Consider the following 26,975-nt stretch of genomic DNA (forward strand, 5'->3'; position numbering starts at 1 on the left):
CAATCTCACTCATCTTATTTTTTATCATTTATTTATTTATGGGGGTTTGGGGACAGAGGACAACTTATCAGTGCACCCTGGGGATAGAACTCAGGCAAGCACCTCTACCCACTGAGCCCTCTTGCTGACCCCAAAAGGTTTTATACAGGAAAAAAAGTAAGCAAATAAACTTATCCAATTCAATTTTCCAATTTATTAAAAGTTGAATTTGTTCTGTTCATGGAAATTGCTGTTTATATTGGGTTTTATTTTTGGTTTTGTTGTTTTATTTGAGACAGGGTTTCTCTGTGTAGCTTTGGTTGTCCTGGAACTCACTCTGTAGCCCAGTCTGGCCTCAAATTCACAGAGATCTGCATGCCTCTGCATCCCCAGTGTTGGGATTAACCGTGTGTGTCATCATGGCCCATCTGTTTGTTCATATTTTATAGTAAATTAAAAATTTAGTGTACCACTGGCTTTTGTCCCCACTGACTCCCACAAGTCCCCTGTCTTCTACACTCATATTTATGGCCATCCCAAGACAACAAAAACCAATGAAAGATGATCTGGAGAGTTATAGTTCTTGGGTGTGTTCTACTAGATAAGCGAATTGCCACCTCAGTTGTGTTTCATTACATCCCTGGGTATCACATTCCTAAGTCCACTGCCACCTGGGAAGTGTACTCTTCGGTGTTTTTGCATAGAGTCTCAGAGTTCTACAATCCTCACAATCTAATCTTAAAGCATTCACAGCATCCCAAAACATAGCTTCAATTTGAGACCCAAAGTACGTGTGTGTGTGTGTGTGTGTGTGTGTGTGTGTGTGCCAAGTCATTGAGGCAAGGTGAAAGACCCAACAGGTACAATCAAAAATAGAAATATAGTGCCAAATATGTAAGAAACCAATCAACTAGCCTGTCCACAAGTTTGATATCATATATACATTGAGCCGGTATCAAGGGAGGTCCCTCACTCCTCACCTTCAGACATCTACTGTTCGCAAACTGAAAACCTGTTCCCATCTCAGCCCTTTCAAATGTCCTAACCTATGCTTGTATGCCTTAGTTAAGGTTATTTGGGCTACTAGCATGACCTTCAAGTGTCCCCCAACTTCTCCAGAAATGAGGGGATCTTTATCCCTTAATATCCAGCTCACATAATCTAAGCTCTCATTCTGTATGACTTCAAGGGAGCTGTCCACTCAAGTATTTCTAAGAATCCTGGGAAATGCTCCCTACAAAACGTATACAAATGCATCCTAGTCTTTGTTGCAAACTTATTCCAGGCTATTATTGTTTCTCCAAAGTTCTCTTCCTTCTGTATGAAAATTATTCCATTTTCCCAGAGGCAATCTGTTAACACATTTTTACAAGTGTAAAATTTTTACAATAGGCACCTCCCCAAATCCCAAAATACAGCTAACATCATGTTTCACGTTTATAAATTTCATTGCTGAACTCGAGATAAAAGAGACTGTAGCATGGTGCGGGGGGGGGGGGGTAATGATTCTTAGGAACAAAACATTACTATTATTCTATTGCCCTAGAATTCTGTCTGTATTTTACCCAAGAACTCCCTGACAGCCAGCCATCTTACTCATTCAACAGTCAGCCACGGTGTTGTAGAATGGCAGACTCCTTCCCAAAGAGGCTTCTCAGCATTGCATTAAGGAAAGCTTTCCCATTTGTGTGTGTGAGAGAGACTATGCCTGTTTGTATACACAGGTGCAGTTGTGTATGTGGAGGTCTGAGGACAGCCTCAGGTGCCATTCCTCAGCCACTGTTCAGCTTTTAAAGGAAGGAGAAGGAAGGGAGGGAAGAAGAGAGGAGAGGGGGGAGGAGAGGAGGAAGGGAAGAAGGGGTGGGAAGGAAGAGGAAGGGCACAGAGGAAGGAAGGGAGGAGGGAGGAAGTGAGAGGTTCCAGTGTATTTTACCACTTGTTGGGGGGGAGCGTTTGTTTTATCAGTTTGTTGAAATCCCATTACAAACCACATCAATCAAAACCAGAAGAAAAGGAGAACTGAGACCGGAACAGCTGTAACATCATGAAGAACCAGGATGTGGCACCAAGCCGACTTCTGCTGCTCCACCCAAGGAAGGCTGTGGCTAAACCAGAGGTTACCACGAATCCAGCACTGCGCAGGCGCCGACCGGGCTGCCAAGGCGCCTTTAAAGCGTGCCCGGAAGTGACGCGAATCGCGCTGATCCCAGACTGGGGAAGGGCTGAGCGAATCGCTGAGGCCAGCGGGCCGGGCGGGCGTCCTCGGCCGCTATGAGCTGCACGATCGAGAAGATCCTGACGGACGCCAAGACGCTGCTGGAGCGGCTGCGCGAGCACGATGCGGCGGCCGAGTCGCTGGTGGACCAGTCGGCCGCGCTGCACCGGCGGGTGGCGGCGATGCGGGAAGCGGGCGCCGTGCTGCCCGAGCAGGTCGGGCCGGGCCGGGCCGCGCCCTGGGGTGGGTGCGACGGGGAGCGGGCGGGTGGGGTAGCCGCCTGATTTATCCTGGTCCGGAGGGCAGAGCGGGCGTGAGAACTTCCTCTGTGATGGGTGGGACTGCTGCCGCCTCAGCAGCACCTGCCTGTGTTTGCAGCGGCTTAATCTGCCTGTCTGTCTGTCCAGTATCAAGAGGATGCATCCGACGTGAAGGACATGTCTAAATATAAACCTCACATTCTGCTGTCTCAAGAGAATACCCAGATTAGAGACTTGCAGCAAGAAAACAGAGGTTAGTCAGGCCTCTGTGTGTGTGTGTGTGTGTGTGTGCGCGCGCGCAGGATTTTTTTTTCCGTGTCTGGTAATAATTTGGACATTCACAAGAGTGTACATCTCTTATCTATATCTAGGGTCAGTGCTTAAGAAGGTCATATGATAACAGTAAAATCTATTAGATTACTCTTTTTTAAGTCTTCTGAGTGATGACTTTGAAAGTTGTTTAGTAGAGCTGAGTTGTTAGATGGCTGGGGGCGGGGCACATACCAGATGGAGGCGTATATACCTAAGTTCAGAGTCTATAAATGTAATATTTTTAATATTAATTAAAGTGAACACTAAAGATCGAGGTGGTTTTTCGTTTTTATTTTTGTTTTATGTTCCTGTGCAAGATGGACGGCTAGAACTTTGTCTCCAAAATATACATTCTTAGGGTTGGTAATGACTACAGTATGGCAGTTGTCTTACAGAGACCTTTTTACATCTTCCATTCCATTTTATTCCCCTGTCGTCGTTTTGAGATCGACAACCCAGATATTTACACAACGCAGTTAAGATACAGGTTCACATTCGCCAACAAGATGCCCCAGCAGGTAATGGCACTAGCCAGAAGGCCTGAAGAGCCAAGCCTGAGAACCTGAGTTCCATTCCAAGGACCCACATGGTGGAAGGAGAGAATTGACTCCTGGAAGTTGTTCTCTGACCTCACATGTACACTGTGGTGTTCGCACTCAAATCAACAAAATACATTTTTTTTAATGCGCTCATTTTGCTTCTAAGTCTTAAACAAGTAAATTAGAAAACTGAATTCAAATCTGTGTCTTGTGATTACATATCCCATGTTACTTCTACAAAACTACTGTCTAGAAAGTTGTTTTTCAGGTAGACTTTACTCACTTTTGTGGGGTTAAATATCGATTCCCAGCTTTGGATTCACAATATCCCATGGAGTATCAGAAAGCCCCAGCTGTTAGGAGGTTTGCCTTGGGACCTGTTACAGACATCATTGCCCAGATGTTTGCTTTTTTGTTAGAGCTGTGGGTTTCCTTGGAGGAGCACCAGGATGCTTTGGAACTCATCATGAGCAAGTACCGGAAACAGATGTTACAGTTAATGGTTGCTAAAAAGGCAGTGGATACCGAACCAGTCCTGAAAGCTCACCAGTCTCACTCTGCAGTAAGGAAACACCGATAAATAAATTCTAAAGAAACCATACTGGAATCTTGAGGTTGTTGTTTTGTTTGCAGAAAAGCATGTTCCTCTTTCATGGTTTTCATGTTCACTCTGTATCTGACAGAGGCTTTGCGAAGATACGAATAAAAGAAGGGGATCAGGGGGCCGGGCGGTGGTGGCGCACGCCTTTAATCCCAGCACTCGGGAGGCAGAGCCAGGCGGATCTCTGTGAGTTCGAGGCCAGCCTGGACTACCAAGTGAGTCCCAGGAAAGGCGCAAAGCTACACAGAGAAACCCTGTCTCGAAAAAAAAAAAAAAGAAGGGGATCAGGGACTCCCCACATCTTTTGAGTGGTACCACCTCCCTCACCAAGATCTCTTTTTCAATCTGAGACAGGATGAGTTAGAGTTCTAGGCTAACCTGGGCTACATAGCAAGCTAGATAGCAAGCATGATGGCAGCTAGTGTTGAAAGCTTTCGGTGAATGCTTGGCTGATTATTACTTGTGTATTCTACTAAGCTGTAAGTTTTGTACTTACGGGGGCATGAGTTCAGTTTTATCTATGTCCTCCACATAGCAAGCCGTCACTAACTGCACTAAATGACTCACATTCTGTTACTGGGGATGTGGGGGCAGCCTTGTTTATTTTATGGCGGTTCTTACGTTTTAACTACTGTTTAATTTGGAAAACCAGTAGCTATTTTTCAGTTTGTAAGGTGCTTCCTTGTTATATATCTGCACATATTATGTATTCTAATCTACAGTTCTTAAATTGGAAGCTACTATTTACTACAGTGAAAGATGTTTCATCTTTCATTGGATGCATTTTACTGACTTACAAGTTTTAGGGAACTGGAATATTTTAAATATCTAAATATTTGAGTTATTATCTGTTTTGTTTTGGGTTTTTTTTTTTTTTTTTTTTTGAAGCTAGGTACCAAGGACAGAATTAGAGGTGTGTGCTACCACACTTGACACCTGGATATCAAATGCTCTTTTGAAAAGTGGAAATTATTTGAATTACCACAGATTTATATTATTATGGCTGAAAACATAGGGTAATTGAAGTGTAACTTCTGTAGCATGTACTAAATGAACCCCTCCCAGTTTATTTCTGCAAGGTTTTTAATAGACTTAAAATTCATAATGCACATGCTTTTTGTGGTCTTCATAACTAAAAACTATTTTTTTTTCCGTCTTATTTTCACAGGAAATTGAAAGTCAGATTGATAGAATCTGTGAAATGGGAGAAGTGATGAGGAAAGCCGTTCAGGTGGATGATAATCAGTTTTGTAAGATTCAGGAAAAACTAGCTCAACTAGAGGTAAGGTGGTTGATGTTTCAAGTTCATCCCCTTTTTCGCTTTCATTTATTTTGTTACGTTCACCGTTTTTCTAACAGTTTTATAGGATCTCAGAATATGTCATCGCTATACTGTCACTACAGTGTATTAATATTTTCCTTTTTACAAGAATGTCTCTAAAAAAAGGGGGGGGGGGTCTGAGAATGTGGCCTGAACTGGCCTAAAACTAAAAATCATCCTGCATGAACCTCCTGTGTTGCCTCAGTAGTGTTATGCTAACAATAGTACTAGCAGTATTGATGTTCTCTGTGGTTCCACGTGGTGGTTCACAACCATCATAACTCCAGGTCCAGGAACCCCATGCCCTCTTCTGGCTCTCAGATGGTGCAAATACATAGGTGCAAGCAACACACACATACACATAGTGAAAAGACTCCTCCAGAGTGCCGAGAGGCAGTGAATATGGTGGAGGACTTGTTGATCATGCTGTTCAACCTTTTAGTGAAGCTAGAAATGCTCTAGTTTATCAGTGTGTCCTGTAAAGAGCTGGACACGGTTGCACACACCTGAAATCCCAGCACTTAGGAGATAGAAAGAAACAGAAGAATCAAGAGTTCCAATTCAGCCTCCACTACATCAGACACTATCTCAAAATAGAATTTTCGACAGACATGGTAAAGATGGAGTGTAAGGTGTCATATCTAGATAGAAATCAAAGGAAGTGATAGGTGTCAAGTACCAAAAGTACTAGTTGAATTATGAACCAGAGAGATGGCTCAATATTTAAGAGCACCTGTTGCTCTTACAAAGGACCTAGATTCGATTCCAAGCACCCACATGGTGGCAACCCACAACTTACGTAACTGCACCCAGAGAGCATCCAGTGTCCCCTTCTGACCTAGGGTACCAGGCATTCACATGGTGCCCAGACCTACATGCAGGCAAAATACTCATACACATAAAATAATAAAATAAATCTAAAAAGAAAAAAATTAATCATTTAAGGTCCAGGTATGGTGGTACATGCCTCTTATCTCAGTACTCAGGAGGCAGAGATAGGTACATATTTGTGAGTTTAAGGCCAGCCTGATCTGTGTATCAAATTGTAGGCCAGCAAAGTCCACTTAGTGAAGCCAGGCAGTGGTGGCACATGCCTTTAATCCCAGCACTCAAAAGGCAGAGCCAGGCGGATCTCTGAGTTCAAGGCCAGCCTGGTCTACAGAGCAAGATACAGGACAGGCACCAAAACTACACAGAGAAACTCAGAAAACAAAAAAACAAAAAAACAAAAAAAAAAAGTCTACTTAGTGAGACTCTGTCTCAAAAATATTTTTTTCTTTGGGGGCGCGGAGTTGAGACAGGGTTTCTCTGTGTAGCTTTGGTGCCTATCCTGGAACTCCCTCTGGAGCCCAGGCTGGCCTCGAACTCACAGAGATCCACTGCCTCTGCCTCCCGAGTGCTGGGATTAAAGGTGTGCGCCACCACTGCCCGGCCTCAAAAATATTTTTTAATCATTTAAAACTTTAAAAATATTTTTCTTCTTTCTGGCCCCAAATAATATGGTCTGATACATTTTAACAGTTAAAACACAGGAAATATCTTCTTTCCCCAGCTTGAAAATAAGGAACTTCGAGAATTATTGTCCATCAGCAGTGAGTCTCTTCAGGTTGGAAAGGAAAATTCTGTGGATCCTGCTTCCCAGCCCATCAAATAACTGAACTTCTGAACGCTGGCTGCAGACGCCCGTCATGGAGAGAAGTGGCTACCTCTCCATAAGACGCGTCCATTCAAGTGTCTTGCCACAGACTTGAGTTAGTGTCGATTAGAGGTATGAGATGGCAGTTCAGAATTGCCACTTGCCATTCATTGTCCACAAAACAGTTTGGGGTGTATTAGTAAAAATAGACACGCCTCACCATTCCTTTGTCAGAGACTAAGTTCAGTTTTTACCCTGGGACCTGAATTTATAGAAACTGTTTTCAGTTCATTTTTGTTTTTCACATCTCTGAAACTCCGAACATTTTATTATAAACCAGTGATTTTATTTTATATAGGATTATAAAATTGACTTCTAAGAATTTTTAAGAGGTTGAACTTTTTAAAGGTACATGTTTGGTGTAAACCTGGATTTTTTTTTTTTTCCACTTGCAAAAGTAACGTGATTCACAGAAGCAGAGCCTCTGAGTTCCGTCACTCATCTGTGGAGTTTGGATTCTCTCTGGTGCTAGGAGTTGACACTTCGTGGTCAGGTGTCTTTTCTCTTAATTGAGAGGATCTATTACTAGTCCCCGGGCAGTATACTTGACACCAGGTCACCTGGGTTTGGGTTGTTCTCCTCCCCACAGGGATCACATAGTCATTCAGAGAGTGCCCAGGAACTTGGACCAGCCCCATCAGGTACAGTCCCACATGAGCACTTGATTTAAATGCCACTTGATTTAAAAGCTTTTATTTATTTGATTAAGCAATCAGCTTGCCTTTTGTTTGACTAGGGAATATCCAGCTTAGGTAGTTGGCCGACTACGAAGAATGTGTCTTGATTTCCCCACATCATAGTTCGTGGACACCGTGCCCCACTATTTGATGGGTACATCGCTGTGATGGTGAAGGATGGCACTGCTTGGATGGCTTATCACCGGCAGTAGTAATCTGCTGTCTGAGATCTGTTTGAGTTTTACATGGAAGCACTGTATCACCCACAGAAAGCTACTACAGTCCTGATGCCATGCAGGCGATTGAGAACAAACTGAGATTCAGGTGCAGGGAGGGTCTACTAGTCACCTTGTCAACCTTCCCCTGGCCTTCCTGGTTTACTCAAATTTATAAAGAATTCCTTTTACACGATTTGTTTGCCTAAAATAGCTGAAAAAAATCTTAACTCTGTCAATATTTGCCAATACTAAGTACCATACCATATGCGAAAGATGATATTAAGAAAGATCTAGTGTTTATATGTAAAGTTTCTTTTGTATGGTCCAAAGAACTAATTCGAGCTAAAGCAACAAAATCTATCCAGAACGTTCTGAGTCCATCTGATCCCATTAATACTTACAGACTTTAATTAGAGTAGTGGACAACTCCAACCGTTTGCCTTGAAGTATCCCCTAAGTGCCCAAAGTGTACCCCACAAGCCCATCGGGAGCAAGTGTCCTCTCCCCTAAGTGACAGTGTACTCCACAAGCCCATCGGGAGCAAGTGTCCTCTTCCCTAAGTGCCCAAAGTGTACTCCACAAGCCCATCAGGAGCAAGTGTACTCTCCCCTAAGTGACAAAGTGTACTCCACAAGCCCATCGGGAGCAAGTGTACTCTCCCCTAAGTGACAAAGTATACTCCACAAGCCCATCAGGAGCAAGTGTCCTCTACCACTTGTCAGCTATCACTCAAATTTCATTGAAAATGGTAGTGTTACCAGATAGTCTGTGTCAGCGATGTACACAGGAGCCCTTTATCTGCCTTATGTTCCCTCTTTCCATCTTAGCCACCAGAAGAACCTCTTCCTCTTAGTCCTGGGGATATACTGAGCTTTCAATGCCCTGTGTCATATAAATTATGCCTGGTGTTAATGCTGTGAAGGTAATATAGAGCTAGTGTATTGAATGGAGAAGGAGTGTTCTTCACTTTGTGTGAAGATATTAATGTCTCTTGCAGTAGATGGAAGAATTTAGTGTGTGAAATTTTAATATGAAATTATCTTTGCTAATAAAAACCTCTATGGGGAAGATTTGCTAATTTTACTGAGTAATGAGTCTAATTAAGAAGTGTAGAGGGGTCGGGCAGTTGTGGCACATAGCTTTAATCCCAGCACTTGGGAGGCAGAGGCAGGAAGATCTCTGTGAGTTCGAGGCCAGCCTGGTCTACAGAGCGAGTTCCAGGTCAGCCAAGGCTACACAGAGAAACCCTGTCTTGTGGGAAAAAAATAATAAGAAGAAGTGAGAGGGTTTTTTTTTTTTTTTTTTCAGATCTATAGCAACCTTGTCAAGTGACAGTTCATAAGCAATCTGCAATTAGCACAACATATTCACAGTATAACTGTACACATAGCATGTTAATAAGGTATTCATTGCACAAGTACCATATGTATAATTTATCACTGAACTCTATTTCCATGTTCCTTAAAGTGTTGTTCACTCACCTATTAAAATAGAAATTTATGGATGGAATCTGAAACTTACATTTTAATAACCATCCCAGAAAATGACATTACTAGTTGAAGAATATGTCTTAGGGCCAGTGAGATGACTCAGCAGGTAAAGGTGCTTGCCACAAAACCTGATGGCTAGAGTTCGATCCCCAGAACCCATATGGTGGAAGGCGAGAACTAACTCCTGCAAGTTATCTTCTGACCTCCCACACAAAAACAACCAAGTATGTGTACTGGTCTGTGCAAAGAGTAAGACTTCGTTAGGAGTTATATGAATTGGGGGGAAAAAAAACCAGACCTAAGACTTTAAAAAGAAAAGCATGGTAAAGGGAGTCAAGCCAGTATACATAGAGGGTTGGAGATATAACAGCTGGTGTGGTGTTGCCTGGTGTTCACAGAGCATTGGCCTTGATACTCAGCACCAGATAAACTAGGCATGGTGGCACATGCCTGTATTCCCAGAACTTGGAGGCAAAGGCAGGAAAATCAGGAATCCAAGGTCATCCTTGGCTACATAGCAAGTTCAAAACCAGCCTGGGCTACAAGAGACCCTGTCTCAAAAGACAAAACAAAATGTTGTTCATATAATTATGATGCAGTATGATAAATCTGGTATAAGTGTATATAGAACACAGAAAGGACTGTTTAAACTTGAGAATCCAACTGTTGACAGGGGTTGCTAGGAGCAGACCTAGAAAACAGCTGCAGAAGCGGTCTAGATAGTTCTGCAATGATTATACCTCATACTGTACTGAGGGCTTTTCTGCATCAGACACTGAAACAGAATCTCCATTTCAACTCTTTACAGTTCCTCACACACTAGAAGGTTCTTATTTGTCCAAGTAGAGCCAGGATTCACACCCAGGCACTCTTTGGTGCATTTCTTATTCTTTTTATTTAAATTTATTTATTTTTTATTTTATTTTATTTTTTATTTCCCGGAGCTGAGGACCGAACCCAGGGTCTTGTGCTTGCTAGGCAAACGCTCTACCACTGAGCTAAATCCCCAACCCCTTTCAGTGCGTTTCTTAAGCACCAAGTTAAGATGCCTTTAAATGCCAAATATTGTGTGGATCTCATGGATTTGGGTTGGCAAAGTCTGCTCTTATTTACAAGGGCATGAGAAACACCATAGCTTGTGTATTGGGAAATACCATGAATTCAGTTTAGTAGGGTCAACTAATAGGAATATGTTGTTGCATGTTTCCTAGAATGTTGTGCATATGATGGTCCTCGCTGTAAAGGAGAAAGGGTGCATTTCTTTACAGGGTGCCCTCTTACCCTGGTGGCTTTCGTCCTTCATGCTGTTTTCTTGTTGTTGTAGATTACTGCTGTGTCAGATGTCATGCCCATGTGGAAGGCAGGCAAAAATAGGAAGCTGCCTGCCTTGGAGATACATGGGAAAAGCAAAGGTTTCCAGAAATTATAAATGGAGTTTTCCTCTCCATATTTGCCTCACATACTAAATAGACATGTCCAGTTGTAAAGAAGGCTAGATCCACAGCCATGCCAAATAAAGTCAGTATTCTCTTAGCAAAGAGAAATAATAGAGAAAACAGCAATGCCTGATTGTTACATTTAGTTTTTCTGTAAATATACTTTTTAGCAAGTTTAAATTATTAGCTGCAGAGATACTTGAGTCACCAAGAAAATGGGCTCTCGTAGACACCTGTTATTTCTTTACTGACTGCCCAGTGTCCTAACCCCTACCTAGGCAGGGTTCCCTTGTCTACTGTGTCAGAGCTTCCTCTTTCCTAAGGAATTTGGAAGTACCAGATGTTTTCCAGCCTCCTTTGCAGCTAGGGAAGAGACAGCTGCCTTGAATTTCAAAGTTAGTAATGTGGCAAAGCAGGGAGCCACACAGAATCCTTTGAATCCATAGAACAGCAAACATGAGTTTGGAGTGCCAGCCATCGGCTCTGTGAGCTTCTGTGTCTGAGGGGAGACCCGTCTTCACTGCGAACATTTTCTGTTTCCTGGCTGCCCAAGAGATCTTGAGAAATACTGTTAATAAAGTCGTTTTTATTAAAACTGCCCTGAATTAGCTGGGTGGTGGTGGCACAAGCCGTTAATCCCAACACCTGGAAGACAGAGGGAGGCAAGCTCTGTGAGTTCAAGGCCAGCTTGGTCTACAAAGTGAGTTCCAAGACAGCCAAGGCTGTTACATGGAGAAACCTTGTCTCAAAAAAACAAAAAATAGGGCTGGAGAGATGGCTCAGAGGTTAAGAGCACCGACTGCTCTTCCAGAGGTCCTGAGTCCAATTCCCAGCGCCCACATGGTGGCTCACAACCATCTGTAATGAGATCTGACACCCTCTTCTGTATACATAATAAATAAATAAGTCTTTAAAAAAAAAAAAAGAAAAGAAAAGAAAAAGAAAAACCAAAAAATAAATAAAAAGAAAAACTAAAAAACTACCCTGAGTTGCCTGTAACTAAGAAAACAGATTAGGGACATACATTTTTAAACATCCATGCACATATAAGTTTTATCAGTACTTCATTATCTTTGTATTTAAATTTTACGTAATATTGGACATTTATAAAAGGATAACATTATCTAAATTAAGAATTAAATCACCACCAGTGCTGAGACTAATGCTTGCCTAGCATACGAAAAGCCCTGGGTCATTCACCAGGACCACAAAAGCAAAACCAGAAAATTACCAGTGCTAGCCAGGTGAGGTAGTCCACACTTTTATTCCCAGCACTCTGGCTGGAGTCAGCAGCAGGCAGATCTCTATGAGTCTGAGGCCAGCCTGGTCTACATATCAAGTTCCAGAACAGTCAGGGCTACATTGTGAGACCATGTCTCCAAAAAAAACAATATAATTTTTAAACCAATGCTTTTTCACCTGTTTATTTGAGTTCCTACTTCTCTCTACTCCTTCCCTGCTTCTTTTTTAATAGCTTTAATCATAGGCAAAAAGACCTAAAATATATGGGTATCTCTTAGGTAATCTACTCAGTTTTGTTCCTTTATGAACTTTATAGAAATGGCATCATACTGTATGTAGTCTAGAGATTGGAATTTCTTCACTCCGTGTATTTATAATATTCAGCTGTCATTTTTTTCAGTGATCTATGTTTCATTATGTAACTATAAAACATTGTTAAGAAATACTGGCCGGGCAGTGGTGGCGCACGCCTTTAATTCCAGCACTCGGGAGGCAGAGGCAGGTGGATCTCTGTGAGTTCGAGGCCAGCCTGGGCTACATAGTAAGTTCCAGGAAAGGCGCAGAGCTACACAAGGAAACCCTGTCTCGAAAAACCAAAAAAAAAAAAAAAAAAAAAAAAAAGAAAGAAAGAAAGAAAGAAAGAAAGAAATACTATATGTGAGGTTGGAGCTTAGTGGTAAAGATGTGCGTAGCATGTATAAGGCCCTGAGTTCAACCCAACACGCGCGCGCGCACACACACACACACACACACACACAGGAGGGAGAGAGAGAAAAATATGCTATAATATTTTTTGGCCATGTGGTGGTGGTGCATGCCTTTAATCCCAGCACTCAGGAGGCAGAGGCAGGCGGATCTCTTGAGTTTGAGGCCAGCCTGGTGTACAGAGGGAGTTCCAGGACAGCCAGGACTGTTACACGGAGAAATCCTGTTTCAAAAAAACAAAAATAAAGTACATTTTTGTGATCTACAGTTGTCTTCTTAATTCTCCAGCTACTTCATATTAACTACATTTATTATTTCATATTTGCTGTCATTTCACTTGGACACCTCATAATGGGCTTTTAGAGTGAATTAAGGAGTGTTAGTCACTAAAACAGTGAAAAGCAGACCAGTGTTGTCTTTTGTCATTCTCCAAGCACGTTGAAAAGGAGACAGAATTCAGAGTTCAGCTAATCCAGCTGCGCCCAGCATTTCTTATAGCTTTTGTTGTTTGACTTTCTTGGGAAGTCTACTCCAAAGAAATGATTCTGCTCAAAGCTAACTAATGAACCAGTGAGTTTTGTGTAGATACAGAACACGGGCAACTTACTGCCCCGCTGCACCATGGAAGGCCTCTCACCCCCACCCATGCAATTGTTAACCGCTGTATAGCCTCGGGGAGGAGAAGCCTTCTGAGTTGTGCCGGCTAACACCTTTGCATGCCGGAAGGACAAGATGCTTCAACCCTTCACCTCTTCCTCTAGCTCTTACATTCTTTCCACTCTTCTGAGATGTTCCTTGAGCCTTGGAAACTATGGTACAGGTGTATGGTAATTTTCTGAGCATTAGGCCACTATGTCTCAGCAACAAACCCATATTCCCGGCAATTTGACCAGTTGTGAATCTGAAATCACCGCCACAGTAAAAAGTTTTCTTGCTACATGGGCAGATTGTCTAACTGCCTTCTGAGTATTGATGTTGATACACACATATTAGTGCTGTGGTCAGTCTCCAGCAGCGAAAGTTTGTTTTGATTCATTTTTGTCAACTTGACACAGCTTAAGTTCTCTGGGAAGAAGAATATCAATTGAGAAAATGCCTCTTATCGAATTAACTTGTGTGGCTTTCTAGATTAATGATTGGAGGGTGAGAGCTCAGCCACACTGTAGATAGTACCATCCCTGGGCAAGTAGGTGGTCCTGAGAGGTATAAAAAAGGGAGCTGTAGCCAGTTGTGGTGGGACACCCTTTAATCCCAGCACTCGGGAGGCAGAGGCAGGTGGAGCTGACTTCCAGGCCAGCCTGGTCTACAAAGACTAAGATGGCCAGAACTGTTACAAAGAGAAACCCTGTCTCAGGAAAAAGAAAGAAAGGAGGGAAGGAAGGAAGGAAGAAAAAAGGAAGAAAGAAAGAAAGACAGAAAGAAAAAGAAAAAAGCTGAATGTGAGGCTGAGGAACAAGCCAATAAACAGCATTCCTCCATGGTCTCTGCTTAGTTCATGCCATGACTTCCCTTCATGACAGATTGTCAAGTTACTTTTGGTCACAGTGTTTAGTCAGCAATAGAAACAAGCTGCTTTTTGCAGTGGGAATCATTTGGAGTGGTGAGAATAAACGACTGTGGAGTGCTCAGCCCAAAATGAGACATCTATCCCACCTCCTCCAAGCAAGGCTCAGGGAACCTTACGGGAGAGGGGGAAGGAAGGATGTAAGTGACAGGGACAGGGAGGAGTGCTGCAGAATGTTGTCTTCTGAAAATGGTGTGGCTGTTGTATTGGTGAACTCGTTCACGGCAGCTTTGATCACAGACACAAGACCGGCACAGAATCAAACCAACCAACATTTCACCATGGATGAAGGAGGGTTACATGAGGTGATCCCTAACTGAAGAGCCAGAAGTTGATGGTTGTGGAAGGAGGTGATGTTTTTTTCTTCACTGTCTGTTAGGTTGTCCATGTTCCTGTGGATGACCCCACACCCATACACATATATGCTGAGGAATAATCCTCTTGTACACTGTAAAGATTTGTCACTTGAATTGGTTTAATAAAACACTGATTGGCTGATAGCTGGGCAGGAAGTTAGGCAGGAAAGCCAAACTGAAAATGATGGGAAGGAGGACAGAGTCAGAGAGTCGCCAGCCAGATGCAGAGGAAGCAAGATGAGGATGTCATTTTGAGACAAGGTACCAATCCATGTGGATAAACATAGATAAGAATTATAGGTTAGGGCTCAGAGGTTAAGAGCACTGACTGCTCTTCCAAAGGTCCTGAGTTCAATTCCCAGCACCCACATGGTGGCTCACAACCATCTGTAATGAGATCTGGCACCCTCTTCTGTGTACATAATAAATAAATCTTAAAAAAAATTATGGGTTAATTTAAGTGTAAGAGCTAGTTAGTAATAAGCCTGAGCTACCAGCTGAGCAATTATAAATAATATTACACCTCAGTCAATTATTTAAGAAGCAGCTGCTGGGTATTTGGGAACAGGCAGGTAGGAGAGAAACTTCCACCTACATGTGGCACCCATATATTTGGCAAGAACTTCCACATAAAACCTGAGAAAGCAAGCTTAAAAAAGGATTCTAGCCAGGTGGTGGTGGTGTACGCCTTTAATCCCAGCACTCGGGAGGCAGAAGCAGGTGGATCTCTGTGAGTTCGAGGCCAGCCTGGGCTACAGAGTGAGTTCCAAGACAGGCTCCAAAGCTACACAGAGAAACCCTGTCTCGAAAAACCAAAAAAAAAAAAAAAAAAAAAAAAAAAAGGATTCTAAATTTCTACACATAAAGGCAGCATGAATTAGGCTTAGTGGTTATTAAAAAAAAAAAAAAAGACATGAAAGCAAGAGGCCAGTAGGCAGGGAAGTGGGAGGATTTCAGGGGAGTGGGAGGGAGGAGTTGGCTGTGGATACAATCAAGACATATCTATGTATGAAATAGTCAAAGAATTTCAAGTATTATTTTAAAAATAAAATTTGCGCCGGGCGGTGGTGGCGCACGCCTTTAATCCCAGCACTCGGGAGGCAGAGCCAGGCGGATCTCTGTGAGTTCGAGGCCAGCCTGGTCTCCAAAGCGAGTTCCAGGAAAGGCGCAAAGCTACACAAGAGAAACCCTGTCTCGAAAAACCAAAAAAAAAATAAAATAAAATAAAATAAAATAAAATAAAATAAAATAAAATTTGCTTTTCTAAGATCAATAGTATTGGATTTAGGCCCACCCTAGTCTAGTATGTATCTGTCTACCTTAGATATACAAAGACACAAATAAGTTCACATTCTGGATGGGTATTGAATTTAGCACAGGGGTGGGGGTGGGACAGTATTGTATTGCTCACCACCAATATATAGTTACAAAGGTAAAGATGGTAATTTTATGATAGAAAAATCCCAACAGATACCAAAAGATTTAGGCAAGTATTCAGGTAATACATTTAAATTCTATGTACACCAGGCATAGTGTAATGACATCACCTGTGTAGTATTCCTCCAGATACAGTCACAAACTACTTAATGAGGGGAAATGGGCTTAGGAAACAGTTTAGTGGCTTAGTTATTGTACCAACACCATAAAGTGTATTTACACAAACCTAGGTGCTATAGGTCAACAGTTATGGAACAGCACCTGTCTTGACCCTACTCCCATCCCACAGAAATGAAACTCTACCTTAGCAGTGCCAATTTCTGCTTGACTTTTTTTTTTTCCTTTTCTTTTTGGACAGAGTCTTACCATGTAACCCTGTCTGGTCTGAAACTATGTGGACCAGGCTGTCCTCAAACTCATATAGATCTGCCTGCCTCAGCCTCCCTGGTGCTGGAATTAAAGGCAGGTGCCACCATGCCTGGACTATTTTGCTTTTTGAGATAATATCTCACTATGTACCCCAAGCAGGCCTTGAATTCATGCTTTTCCCGCTTCAGCCTATAATACTTGGATTATAGATATGTACTCCCAGTAACAATGGAGACTGGAAGGAGGGCCCAGTCACTAACCTAGATTAATTCCATTTTATGATACTAGTAATTGCATTTTATTTCTGATACTATGTTGTTTCTGAGCCCTCATGATTCTTTCTCTTTGACAGTTACTTTGGATCCCAGGAACTATGGGCTTGATTGACAAACAAAGGACTGAAACTACCTCTAAGCAACAGAGACTTTCTTAGCGCCAACATAGTTCTGCACACCTGATCCCAAGATAGTAACTCCAAGCAATTGTGAACTAGATCAAGGCCAGTTGGTCTAGACTACCATGGAAACCCCAATCCTTGCTTTTGTTTCTCCTCTCTGTAAAGCTCTAAAATTATTACAGGTACTTTGAAGACAGATCTGAGTCAGGCAAGCACAGAAGACAGGTTAGTAGCCTGGAACCCCACTTGATTTTAAATTACACACACACCCATCTTAGGAGAAACTCTACTGCTGTCTCTTTGCTTCTGACTCAGTGCTATGGCAAAAAAAAAAAAAAAAAAAACCCACCGGGCTCTTTAAGAGGCCCTGCTACCTAACACTTCAGTAGGGTTTATGAGCAGTGGGTGGCACACTACTTGGAGGCAGTGTGGACTCAAAAACTTCCCAGAGTTGGGATGGTAAACATGGCTCCAATTGGTACCTCTGCCATGAAGCTAGGCACTCAGGGAACAAAGGAGTGGGGTGGAGCCAGCTGCCAAAGACACTGCTTTGGCCCTAGCCATGCTGCTAAGCAGTTTAAAGACTTGTGTGTGGTCAGCAAAAGATAGAGATGTACAGTAAAGACAGAGTCAGACAAAAGAAAAAAAAAACACCTCTAAATGGGTTACAGTATGTTCAAAAATATACATAGGCTTGGGAGAGAAAAAGAAAAAGGGTAGAGAAAGTCCTTAAAAAAGAGAGTAATAAAAAAATATAATGAGCCATGTAAAGATGGAAAATATACAGAGAATCTGGATACTGTATGTTATTGTGTTGATTTTAAATTTTTTGATGGCTAATGAACAAATGATAACTGCTAGAGACATTTGATTATGAAAGCTGCTAGAGTAAATCAACCTATATATTTTTAAAATATCTTGACTTCAAAATTTAAGTCAAAAGAGATGTTACTTTGGAAAAGAGGTCCTGCTTCTATTTCCACAGGAAATGAGAGGCTCAGGATTCATTCTAAGTTTAAAAATAAAATCAGGTTTGATCAAGGAAGACCCCCTGAAAATTCTCTGATGGGAACAGATGGCCTAGATGATCCAGCTGTTGCAGTTTCCTCTGAGTTCTACATCCAGAACAGCTTCAAGGCTGCTGGCTCAGATGATCCAGCCTCACAGACTGCTCCAGTCAGGATTTGACCATAATCCTAAATTTTCTCAGGATCCTGCAAAGATTACCAGCACCCCCAATCAACAGGCAGTAGTCTAGAGAACTACACCCAAAAATAAAATAAAATAAAATAATTAAAAATTTTTAAAAAGTCTCTCAACTGAAAAAAAAACCCAGGATCAGAGAACTATGCCCACACTACCAAAAATAAATTATGAATGTTTGTCATAATTTAGGAGAGTTGGTTACAAGTTGTTATGGATAATGGTCAGGAAAAAAGCTAAACAAAGGAGATTAGATTCAGAGATCTTGTTATGAAAAGAAAAAGGTGAGATATAGAAATGATAGGATAAAAGGGTAGATTATTGAATCTACTTTAATCCAAAAAACAACTAGCCGGGCAGTGGTGGCGCACACCTTTAATCCCAGCACTCGGGAGGCAGAGCCAGGCAGATCTCTGTGAGTTCGAGGCCAGCCTGGGATACCAAGTGAGTTCCAGGAAAGGCGCAAAGCTACACAGAGAAACCCTGTCTCGAAAAACAAAAAAAAAAAACAAACAAAACAAAAAAAACAAAAAACAACTATTAATCTTACATATTTTACATTGTTGTGGATTTTGGTTTATTGATACAAATTTAAAGTTAATTTTGTTATACTGTATGTATATTTCTACTCTTGTTTAGGGTACTATGTTTATGCAGTTCATTTAAAAATACATATAATTAAGAAATACAGATTAATAGTCATCTATAATAGTCACTTAGTCATTTTATGTATGTTTTCAAGGTCATACACAGATATATTTAGATAGATGGTCTTCAAACACTTCAAAGATATACAGAATATGGCATTTAATATGTTTAATAACCTAAGGCTTTTCATGACAGTGAGACACATCTGCTCCTGGAAGCACCAATCTACTTCAGAGAAGACAATGAGCACTGAAGAAACTTCATATGAAGTTTGCTTTCTTTATGGCAAAAGCTAGCCATGTGGGCAAATAAACTTGCCTCAGTTGCTGACAGTTACTGTCCCAACTGGACCAGCAGGACTCAAAAAAAGCAACTGCTGAACTTTGCCAAGACAAGGTAGTACAGTCCATCAGAATTTTCTGCTTCACAGGAAAGTCTGTCAGAGATGCTAAGACTGCAGGCCAGAGTTGGATGCCCCAACATTGCAGAGAAACTTTGGGTGACAGTTCAGGCAGCTTGAATCCTTGTCATTAGGTAACATTTCACCCTTCTGGGGTCTTTGATAGAGTTGAAGACTAGATAGATGTACTTATAGTTTTCTTTAGTTATGATAAAAGATAAATTAGGTACCATATTTTGGACTCACAAAGGTAGATAATAGAGTATTTTCTCTAATTTTGCCAAATACAAATAGACTGGATATTGTAACTGTAACTTTTTTTTTTTTTTTTTTTTTTTTTTGGTTTTTTGAGACAGGGTTTCTCTGTGTAGCTTTGTGCCTTTCCTGGAACTCACTCTGTAGACCAGGCTGGCCTCGAACTCACAGAGATCCTCCTGGCTCTGCCTCCCGAGTGCTGGGATTAAAGGGGTGTGCCATCACCGCCCAGCTGTAACTGTAATTCTTACTTAATGACTGTTTCATTGTATATAATCTTACTATGTTAAAGTTAAAGCCTTCCTTTTTAATTAGACAAAAAGGAGAGAAATAAAGGGAACGTCTGACTACACTGTACTTCCTCCACCCCCAACTACATGCTAGCACCTGCAGGTGCCCTCAGCCCTCGCAGCAGCAGCAGCCCATTGCAACCCCAGGGCCCACACTAGCCTGGTTGCCTGGTCACACACCCCACAGCCAAGCACCGCTGCTGCTGCTGCTGCTGCTTCTGCTGCAGCTGGCTCCCCTGCCCTCCTGCATCCTCTGCTGTTGATGTAGTCATTGCTATGGACACACAAAAAAGTCAGTAGAGCTGACGAGGCGAGAATTAGGTTTTATTTTTTTTTAAAACTTTCCCATGTTAAGAATGGGAAATACGGGCGGTGGTGGCGCACGCCTTTAATCCCAGCACTCGGGAGGCAGAGGCAGGCGGATCTCTGTGAGTTCGAGGCCAGCCTGGGCTACCAAGCGAGTTCCAGGAAAGGCACAAAGCTACACAGAGAAACCCTGTCTCGAAAAACCAAAAAAAAAAAAAAAAAGGAAAAAAAGAAAATCTATTTGGGCTGGAGAGATGGCTCAGAGGTTAAGAGCACTGACTGCACTTCCAGAGGTCCTGAGTTCAATTCCCAGCAACCACATGGTGGCTCACAGCCATCTGTAATGAGATCTGGCGCCCTCTTCTGTATACATAATGAATAAATAAATTTAAAAAAAAAAAGAAAAGAAAAGAATTAAAAATTAAAATAAAGAAATAAGTAAAATTAAAATAAGTTATAAAAAAAAAGAATGAGAAATATTACAAAACAGGGAGTTAGGACTCTGTAGAGTTCTACAGTGGATGGTTTAAAAATGAAAAAAAATATATACGAATAACCGACATAGCTGGGATTGACATAATGTTGATTGTAATTATTATCTGTTTGGTAATTCATGGTTTAATTCTTTAAAAAGTGGTTTGATATCTGTGCCAAATATAAAAAAATTGACTGATAAGATACAGGCCTTAGAAAAACCTACCAATGGAACTAAAAGAAGTATTGACACACAGACAGGCATTTAAATCAGAACCTTCCACATCATGTCATGTTGAAACTAAAGAGGAGTAGTCCAAGATTATTAGAAAATCATCTCTTGTTTATTCAGTTATCATATAAGAATGACCACCAGTTATGGACATTATGGGAATACCTGTACAAAATTAAGACTGACAATGCTCCAGCATATGTCTCTAGTAATGAAACAGTTTTTTTTGCATATTATAACATAAAGCATATTACAAGTATACTACACAATCCTACAGGACAAGCAGTTATAGAAAAATCTAACTGCACTTTAAAAGATATGCTTAGTAAACAAAAGGGGGTAATAAAGGCCCCCAAAGATAGATTACACAAATGCTTTATTAACTTTAATTTTTTAAATGCTAATGAGAAAGGAATGACAGCTTCGGAGAGACTTTGAATAGTAGAAAAAAACTGCTGAATTAAATGAGTCTGTGTACTTTAAAGATGTGTTGACCACAGAATGGAAACCAGGATATGTGTTACATTAGGAAACAGGTTTTGCTTTTGTTTCCACAGGACAAGAAAAGCTATGGATATCATCAAAATTGATAAAGATTAGATTTGAACAGGAGAGACCTCTTGATTAGAAGAGGTGATAGTTCATCAAACAGCATGACCATTCAATTTAAATTAATTTATAAGACTAGCAAATGCCTTTCATTTGATCAGATATAACTTGCCAAAAAGGAAAACTCACCAAAGTTAAGGTTGGGGCAAAGTATGGTGATATATTGTGTACCCTAATAAAATTTGCCTGAATATCAAAGAACAAAAAAAGCCAATAGATTAAACATAGATGCCAGGCAGTGGTAGCACACACCTTTAATCCTAGCACTCTGGAAGCAGAGATCTATCTGGATCTCTGTGAGTTCAAAGCCTCCTTGGACTACATGAGATTGACTCAGTCTAGGAGAGGAACAGAGCTAGGCAGTGGTGGCACACATCTTTAATCCCAATACTTGGGAGTCACATGCCTTTAATCCCAGCACTTGAGATCTCACACCTTTAATCCCAGTGTTTGGGAAGCACACACACCATTAATCCCAGCACGAGGAAGGAAGTGATGGCTGGGCAGAGAATGGTATATAAGGGTGAGGAGACAGGAACTAAAGGCTTTTTCAGCTGACGCCTTTTGGGTAAGGACTCAGAGGCATTCAATCTGAGAATTCATGGAGACAGGATCAGCTGAGGAGATGGCAAAGTGAGAAGTGGCTGTGGCTTGTTCCTTTGTTTCTCTGATCTTTCAGCATTTACCCTAATATTTGGCTCTGGGTTTTTTGTTTGTTTGTTTGTTTGTTTGGTTGGTTGGTTGGTTGGTTGGTTGGTTTTTTTAATAAGACCATTTAGGATTCATGCAACACCAGGGTTTTGTTTTTGTTTTTCCAGGAGAATGAAGACATCCAACTAAGGAATATGAAGACCACTGGACAAATGAGATATCTGAAGAAAAAGGACGAATCATCTAGAGAAAATATCCCAAGAAAAAGAGTAAATTGGCCTAATCATATAACACATTTCCAACAGGATAAAATTTCATAAATCTTCCCAAATGTTTGTGTCTGCTGTTTTCTACAGACATGTGAGGCAAATGGTCTCTTTGTAGTCCCAATTCAATTAAAAATTAAAGCTGGCCTTGAAGCTGGAGTGTGGCTCTTTCTCTAAACCCAAGCATGCTTGTTAAAAAAAAAAAAAATCAAAAATCTCTATCTCACGTCATTAGAGCCACCTGGTATGGGACAGAAGAAAAATGAAAATTAAGGGACTATTCTATTGCCCCTAATCTCATCATCCTTTGATTTTATTTTGACTCTTTAAAACTTTTCTTAAGGTATAAATAGTATCTCAAAATTTATAAGATTATTAGGGCTGGAGAGATGGCTCAGAGGATAAGAGCACTGATTGCTCTTCCAGAGGTCCTGAGTTCAATTCCCAGCAACCACATGGTGGCTCACAACCATCTGTAATGAGATCTGGTGCCCTCTTCTGGCCTGCAGTCATACATGCTGTATATATAATAAATAAATAAATCTTTAAAAAAAATTTTTTTTAACTCGGGAGGCAGAGGCAGGCGGATCTCTGTGAGTTCGAGGCCAGCCTGGTCTACAGAGTGATATCCAGGACAGGCACCAAAACTACACAGAGAAACCCTATCTTGAAAAAACAGAACAAAAAAACAAAAAAAATTATAAGATTATTATATATATTTAAACTTCCTGTCATGATATTAATGGTCATATCCAGTACTAATTCTAGAAATAGGCTTCATCTTGCTTCCTGTTCATGATTTCAAGGCTCAAGTCTGAAGCCAGTAACTAGGAATTAAATTTGTGTAACCTGGATATACTTAACAAATTCTAGTCATTTAACCTCTCCAAAATTTGTTACATATGACATTGAAAACGTTTAAGTTTTCTGCAGAGAACCATGACCATTCCTAATAGTGACCTTTAAAGTCTCCAAAAAGATGATGGGGTCCCACAACAGTGATTCCACCTGGATTGTGGTAATGCCACTAAACTGACAAACACCACCCAAAGGTCAACTTTAGACTACAAACTACTAAGAACAACTTTCAAAATGGTTAGCTAAGATGATCAAGCCTCATAGACTACTCCAGCCAGGACTTCAGATGAGCCCTGCACACTCCCATCACACCAAGACTGGACAACAGCTAGCTGTCCCAGGACTTGACCATTATCTCAGTTTTCTCCGGGTCCCCTAAAGATGCCATCACTCCCAGACAACAGGAAGTAATTTTAAGAACATGATACCCATATTCCCAAGAGGTAGGGTGGGTGGTTTTCGGTCATTCTGTGGATTATGGATGTTAATCATTGTTTAGGGGGGTTGTTTGCAAGTTGTTATTGGTCATGGTCAAGGAGAAAACTAAGCAAAGAAGATTAGTTTCAGGGATCTTGGTCTGAAAAGAAAATGGAGATTATAGGAATGATAAGATAAAAGGATAGACTGTTGAATCTACTTTTAAACTGAAAAAGTAACTACTAGACTTAAATAGTTTACATTGGTATGGATTTTTGTATATTGATACAAATATGTGCTTCTACTCTTAAGGTATTGTACCTGTGCAGTTCATTTAAAAATGTAATGTAAATTTCTAGTCCTTGAAAGTTATTATTACAAACTATTTAGGATAATAAAGTAATACAGGTTAGTACTTAGTCACCTATTACAATCAAACTTATAGTCATGTTAGGTATGTTTTGAAGGTCAAACAGATATATTTTTAGATATACAGGTGGTCTTCAAACACTTCAGAAATCTACAGAATATGGCATTTAGAATGTTTTAATAACATAAGGCTTTTCTTGACAATGAGATACATCTGCTCTTAGCAGCACCAATCTACATCAAAAAGAATGGGCATCAAAGAACCTCCATATGGAGTTTGCTTTCTTTCTTTTTTTATAGATTCTTTTTTTAAAAAAAAATAATTTATTTAACTTTATTTTATATGCTTTGGTGTGAAGTATAAGATCCCCTGGAACTGGAGTTACAGACAGTTGTGAACTGTCATGTGGGTGCTGGGAGTTAACTGGAAGAGCAGCCAGTGCTTTTTACTGCTGAGCAATCTCTCCAAGCCTGGAATTTGCTTTCTTTATGGCAAAAGCTAGCCATTTGGACAAGAAATTGCCCTTGCCTTGACTGCTGACAATATGCTGTCCAAACTAGACAAGCATGACACAAAATGACTGCTAAACTTTGCCAAGACAGGATAGGACAGTCCTTCAAAAATTCCTACTTCACAGAAAAGTCTCTCAGTTATTCCAGGCCTGTAGGCCAAAAATGGATGCCCCCAACATTGCAGAGGAAACTTGTGTCAAGGCAGCTAGCAGTTCCTGTAATTTCTTTTAGTTTTGGAAGTTGCTTGTCCTGTACTTCCTGTTTACTAAGGTAATATTATATCCTTCTAGGGTCTTTTATGGGGTCTAGTTGAAAACTAGATAATCATAGTTTTCCTTAGTTATGATAGAAGGTAAATTAGGTACAGAGCTTTGGACTCATCAAGATATAATAAATAATGCAGTATTTTCTCTAAATATGCCAAACACAAATGGACTGGACATTGTAAATATAATTCTTACCTGATAATTTTTTTTATTGTTTATAGTTTTACCATGTTAGAGTTAAAACCTTTCCTTTTTATTTAGACAAAAAGGGGGAAATGTTATGGAATAATCTTTTTGTACACTGTGAAGATGTGTCATTTGGATTGGTTTAATAAAAAGCTGAACGGGCCGGGCAGTGGTGGTGCACACTTTTAATCCCAGCACTCAGGAGGCAGAGGCAGGCGGATCTCTGTGAGTTCGAGGCCAGCCTGGGCTACAGAGTGAGTTCCAGGACAGGCTCCAAAGCTACACAGAGAAACCCTGTCTTGAAAAACCAAAAAAAAAAAAAAAAAAAAAGCTAGGCAAAATTTCCAGGACAGAGAATGCTGGGAAGAAGAAGGTGGAGTTGCCAGTCACACAGAGAAGGAGCAAGACATACAGGAGGACAGGTAAATGCCATGAGTCACGTGGCAACACATAGATGAATAGAAATGGGTTAATTTAAGTTATAAGAGCTAGTGGAAGCTGGGTGGTGGTGCACGCCTTTAATCCCAGCACCAGGAGGCAGAGGCAGGCGGATCTCTGTGAGTTCGAGGCCAGTCTGGTCTACAGAGCAAGATCCAGGACTGCCAAGGCTGTTACACAGAGAAACCCTGTCTTGAAAAACCGGGGGAGTGGGAGGGGTGGGGGGTGGGGGGGAGCTAGTGGGACAAGCCTAAACTATCAGCTGAGCTTTCATGATTAATAAGTCTCCATGCAGTTATTTGAGAGCTGGCTGGCAGGAAAAGATCATACTACAGGATATGGTGACTGCATAGTGAGACCCTGTCTCAAACAAAAATTCTTTTGAGTGCATGTGTGCATGTGCAGGAGGGCAGCAGGCACTGTGCGCATGGTGCACGTGTGGAGGTCAGAGGACAGCCTCAGGTGGCAGCGCTTGTCTTCCACCTTGTTAGCAGCAGGGGCTCTTGTTTCCTCCTGTATACACCAGGCCAGCTGACTCCTGAGCTTCCAAGGTTCTCCTGTCTCCACCTCTCAGGACACAAGAGCTGGGTTCTGGATTCAAAATCAGGTCCTTGCACTTGTGTGGCAAACACTTTACCCACCGCCTGCTCCTCTCTAAGTGGGTTTCCGGGACTGGTGTGAGAGACCAGTCTGGAGGGACTCCTAGGAGCTGGAGCTTCTGCCCTAACTCTGGTAAACTCATTGTAGCTTCTCAATACAGTTGAGAGACAGGAAAATCAAGTATGAAGCTGCTGTCCATGCAACAGGGCATGCTAGTTTACAGTAAGCTTTATATAACTAGGAGTATGCTAATGTTCAAAAGCATAGATTACTACCTGAACTGGTAACAATCATTTATTTCCATTATCAGTTATGTTTTCTATGTAATCGTACTGCTGTACTCTTACAGGACCAGTGCTGCAGGTTTGTCTACACCAGCATCACCCATAAAGATATGACTAATGCACCTCCCTACCCTGTGACATCTCTAGGCAATAGGAATTGTTCCACTCTATTATAGCACACTGCCTTCCTATGTGAGGCCTAACACAGACCAAAGGCCATTATGTGGTATAGAATTATCATATATAGCCGGGCAGTGGTGACACACGCCTTTAATCCCAGCACTCAGGAGGCAGAGCCAGGTGGATCTCTGTGAGTTCAAGGCCAGCCTGGTCTACAGAGTGAGATCCAGGACAAGCACCAAAACTACACAGGGAAACCCTGTCTTGAAAAACTAATATATATATAGATATAATATATAGATAGATAATAATAATATAGATAGATAGATAGATAGATAGCTATAGATATAGATATCATATATATCATAATCTCTATCTCATCAAGAGGAAATATCAGACAAAACCAAATTTGGGGACACTGACAGTGACAAAATAGATGACTGACATCTTGCAAAGAACTAGAGACAGAGGGCTAGAGATAGCACTTAGATGTTAAGAGTGCATGCTGCTTTTGCAGAGGACTCAAGTTTGATTCCCAACACAAATATCAGGTAGCTCGAAATTAATTGTAATTCCAGCTCCAAGGGATCTGATGCCTCTGGCCTCCATGAGCACCCATACACATGTGCAGTGTACATGTAAAGACACACTCATACACACACATACCTAGAAATAAAATACATCTAAAAAAATCAAGGCAAAGATAAAAGTGAGAGACTGAAGAACTACCATAGACTGAGAACTGTGGATAGGGGCAATGTATAGTCCTAAATTTG

General features: G+C 41.2%; 1 protein-coding gene across 2 annotated transcripts; it reads left to right on the forward strand.

Annotated features, from left to right (window-relative positions):
- The first annotated feature begins 1,936 nt into the window (after positions 1-1,936).
- Positions 1,937-22,307, forward strand: Sike1 (suppressor of IKBKE 1). 2 transcript variants are annotated; one of them, XR_009379881.1, is made up of 8 exons: positions 1,937-2,409; positions 2,602-2,707; positions 3,725-3,867; positions 5,075-5,188; positions 6,780-6,995; positions 16,770-17,039; positions 18,861-19,061; positions 22,050-22,307. XR_009379881.1 is itself a non-coding variant. In XM_059265978.1 (5 exons), the coding sequence occupies exons 1-5, from the start codon at positions 2,251-2,253 to the stop codon at positions 6,879-6,881; spliced, it is 624 nt and encodes a 207-aa protein (XP_059121961.1). In that variant the 5' UTR covers positions 1,937-2,250; the 3' UTR covers positions 6,882-8,899. The 2 variants fall into 2 exon arrangements, 1 of the variants encoding a protein (XP_059121961.1); XM_059265978.1 differs by lacking the exons at positions 16,770-17,039; positions 18,861-19,061; positions 22,050-22,307 and having other exon boundaries at positions 6,780-8,899.
- Positions 22,308-26,975: the final 4,668 nt, after the last annotated feature.

This window comes from Peromyscus eremicus, chromosome 6 (assembly GCF_949786415.1).
Source record: "Peromyscus eremicus chromosome 6, PerEre_H2_v1, whole genome shotgun sequence".
NCBI lineage: Eukaryota > Metazoa > Chordata > Mammalia > Rodentia > Cricetidae > Peromyscus > Peromyscus eremicus.

What these genes read in the sequence shown, in the direction of transcription:
- Sike1 (XM_059265978.1), top strand. Translation starts at nt 2,251, where the DNA reads ATGAGCTGCACGATCGAGAAGATCCTGACGGACGCCAAGACGCTGCTG. An exon ending in CTCACCAGTCTCACTCTGCA is followed by an intron (nt 3,868 to 5,074) that starts GTAAGGAAACAC and finishes TTATTTTCACAG; the next exon opens with GAAATTGAAAGTCAGATTGA. An exon ending in AAAAACTAGCTCAACTAGAG is followed by an intron (nt 5,189 to 6,779) that starts GTAAGGTGGTTG and finishes TTCTTTCCCCAG; the next exon opens with CTTGAAAATAAGGAACTTCG.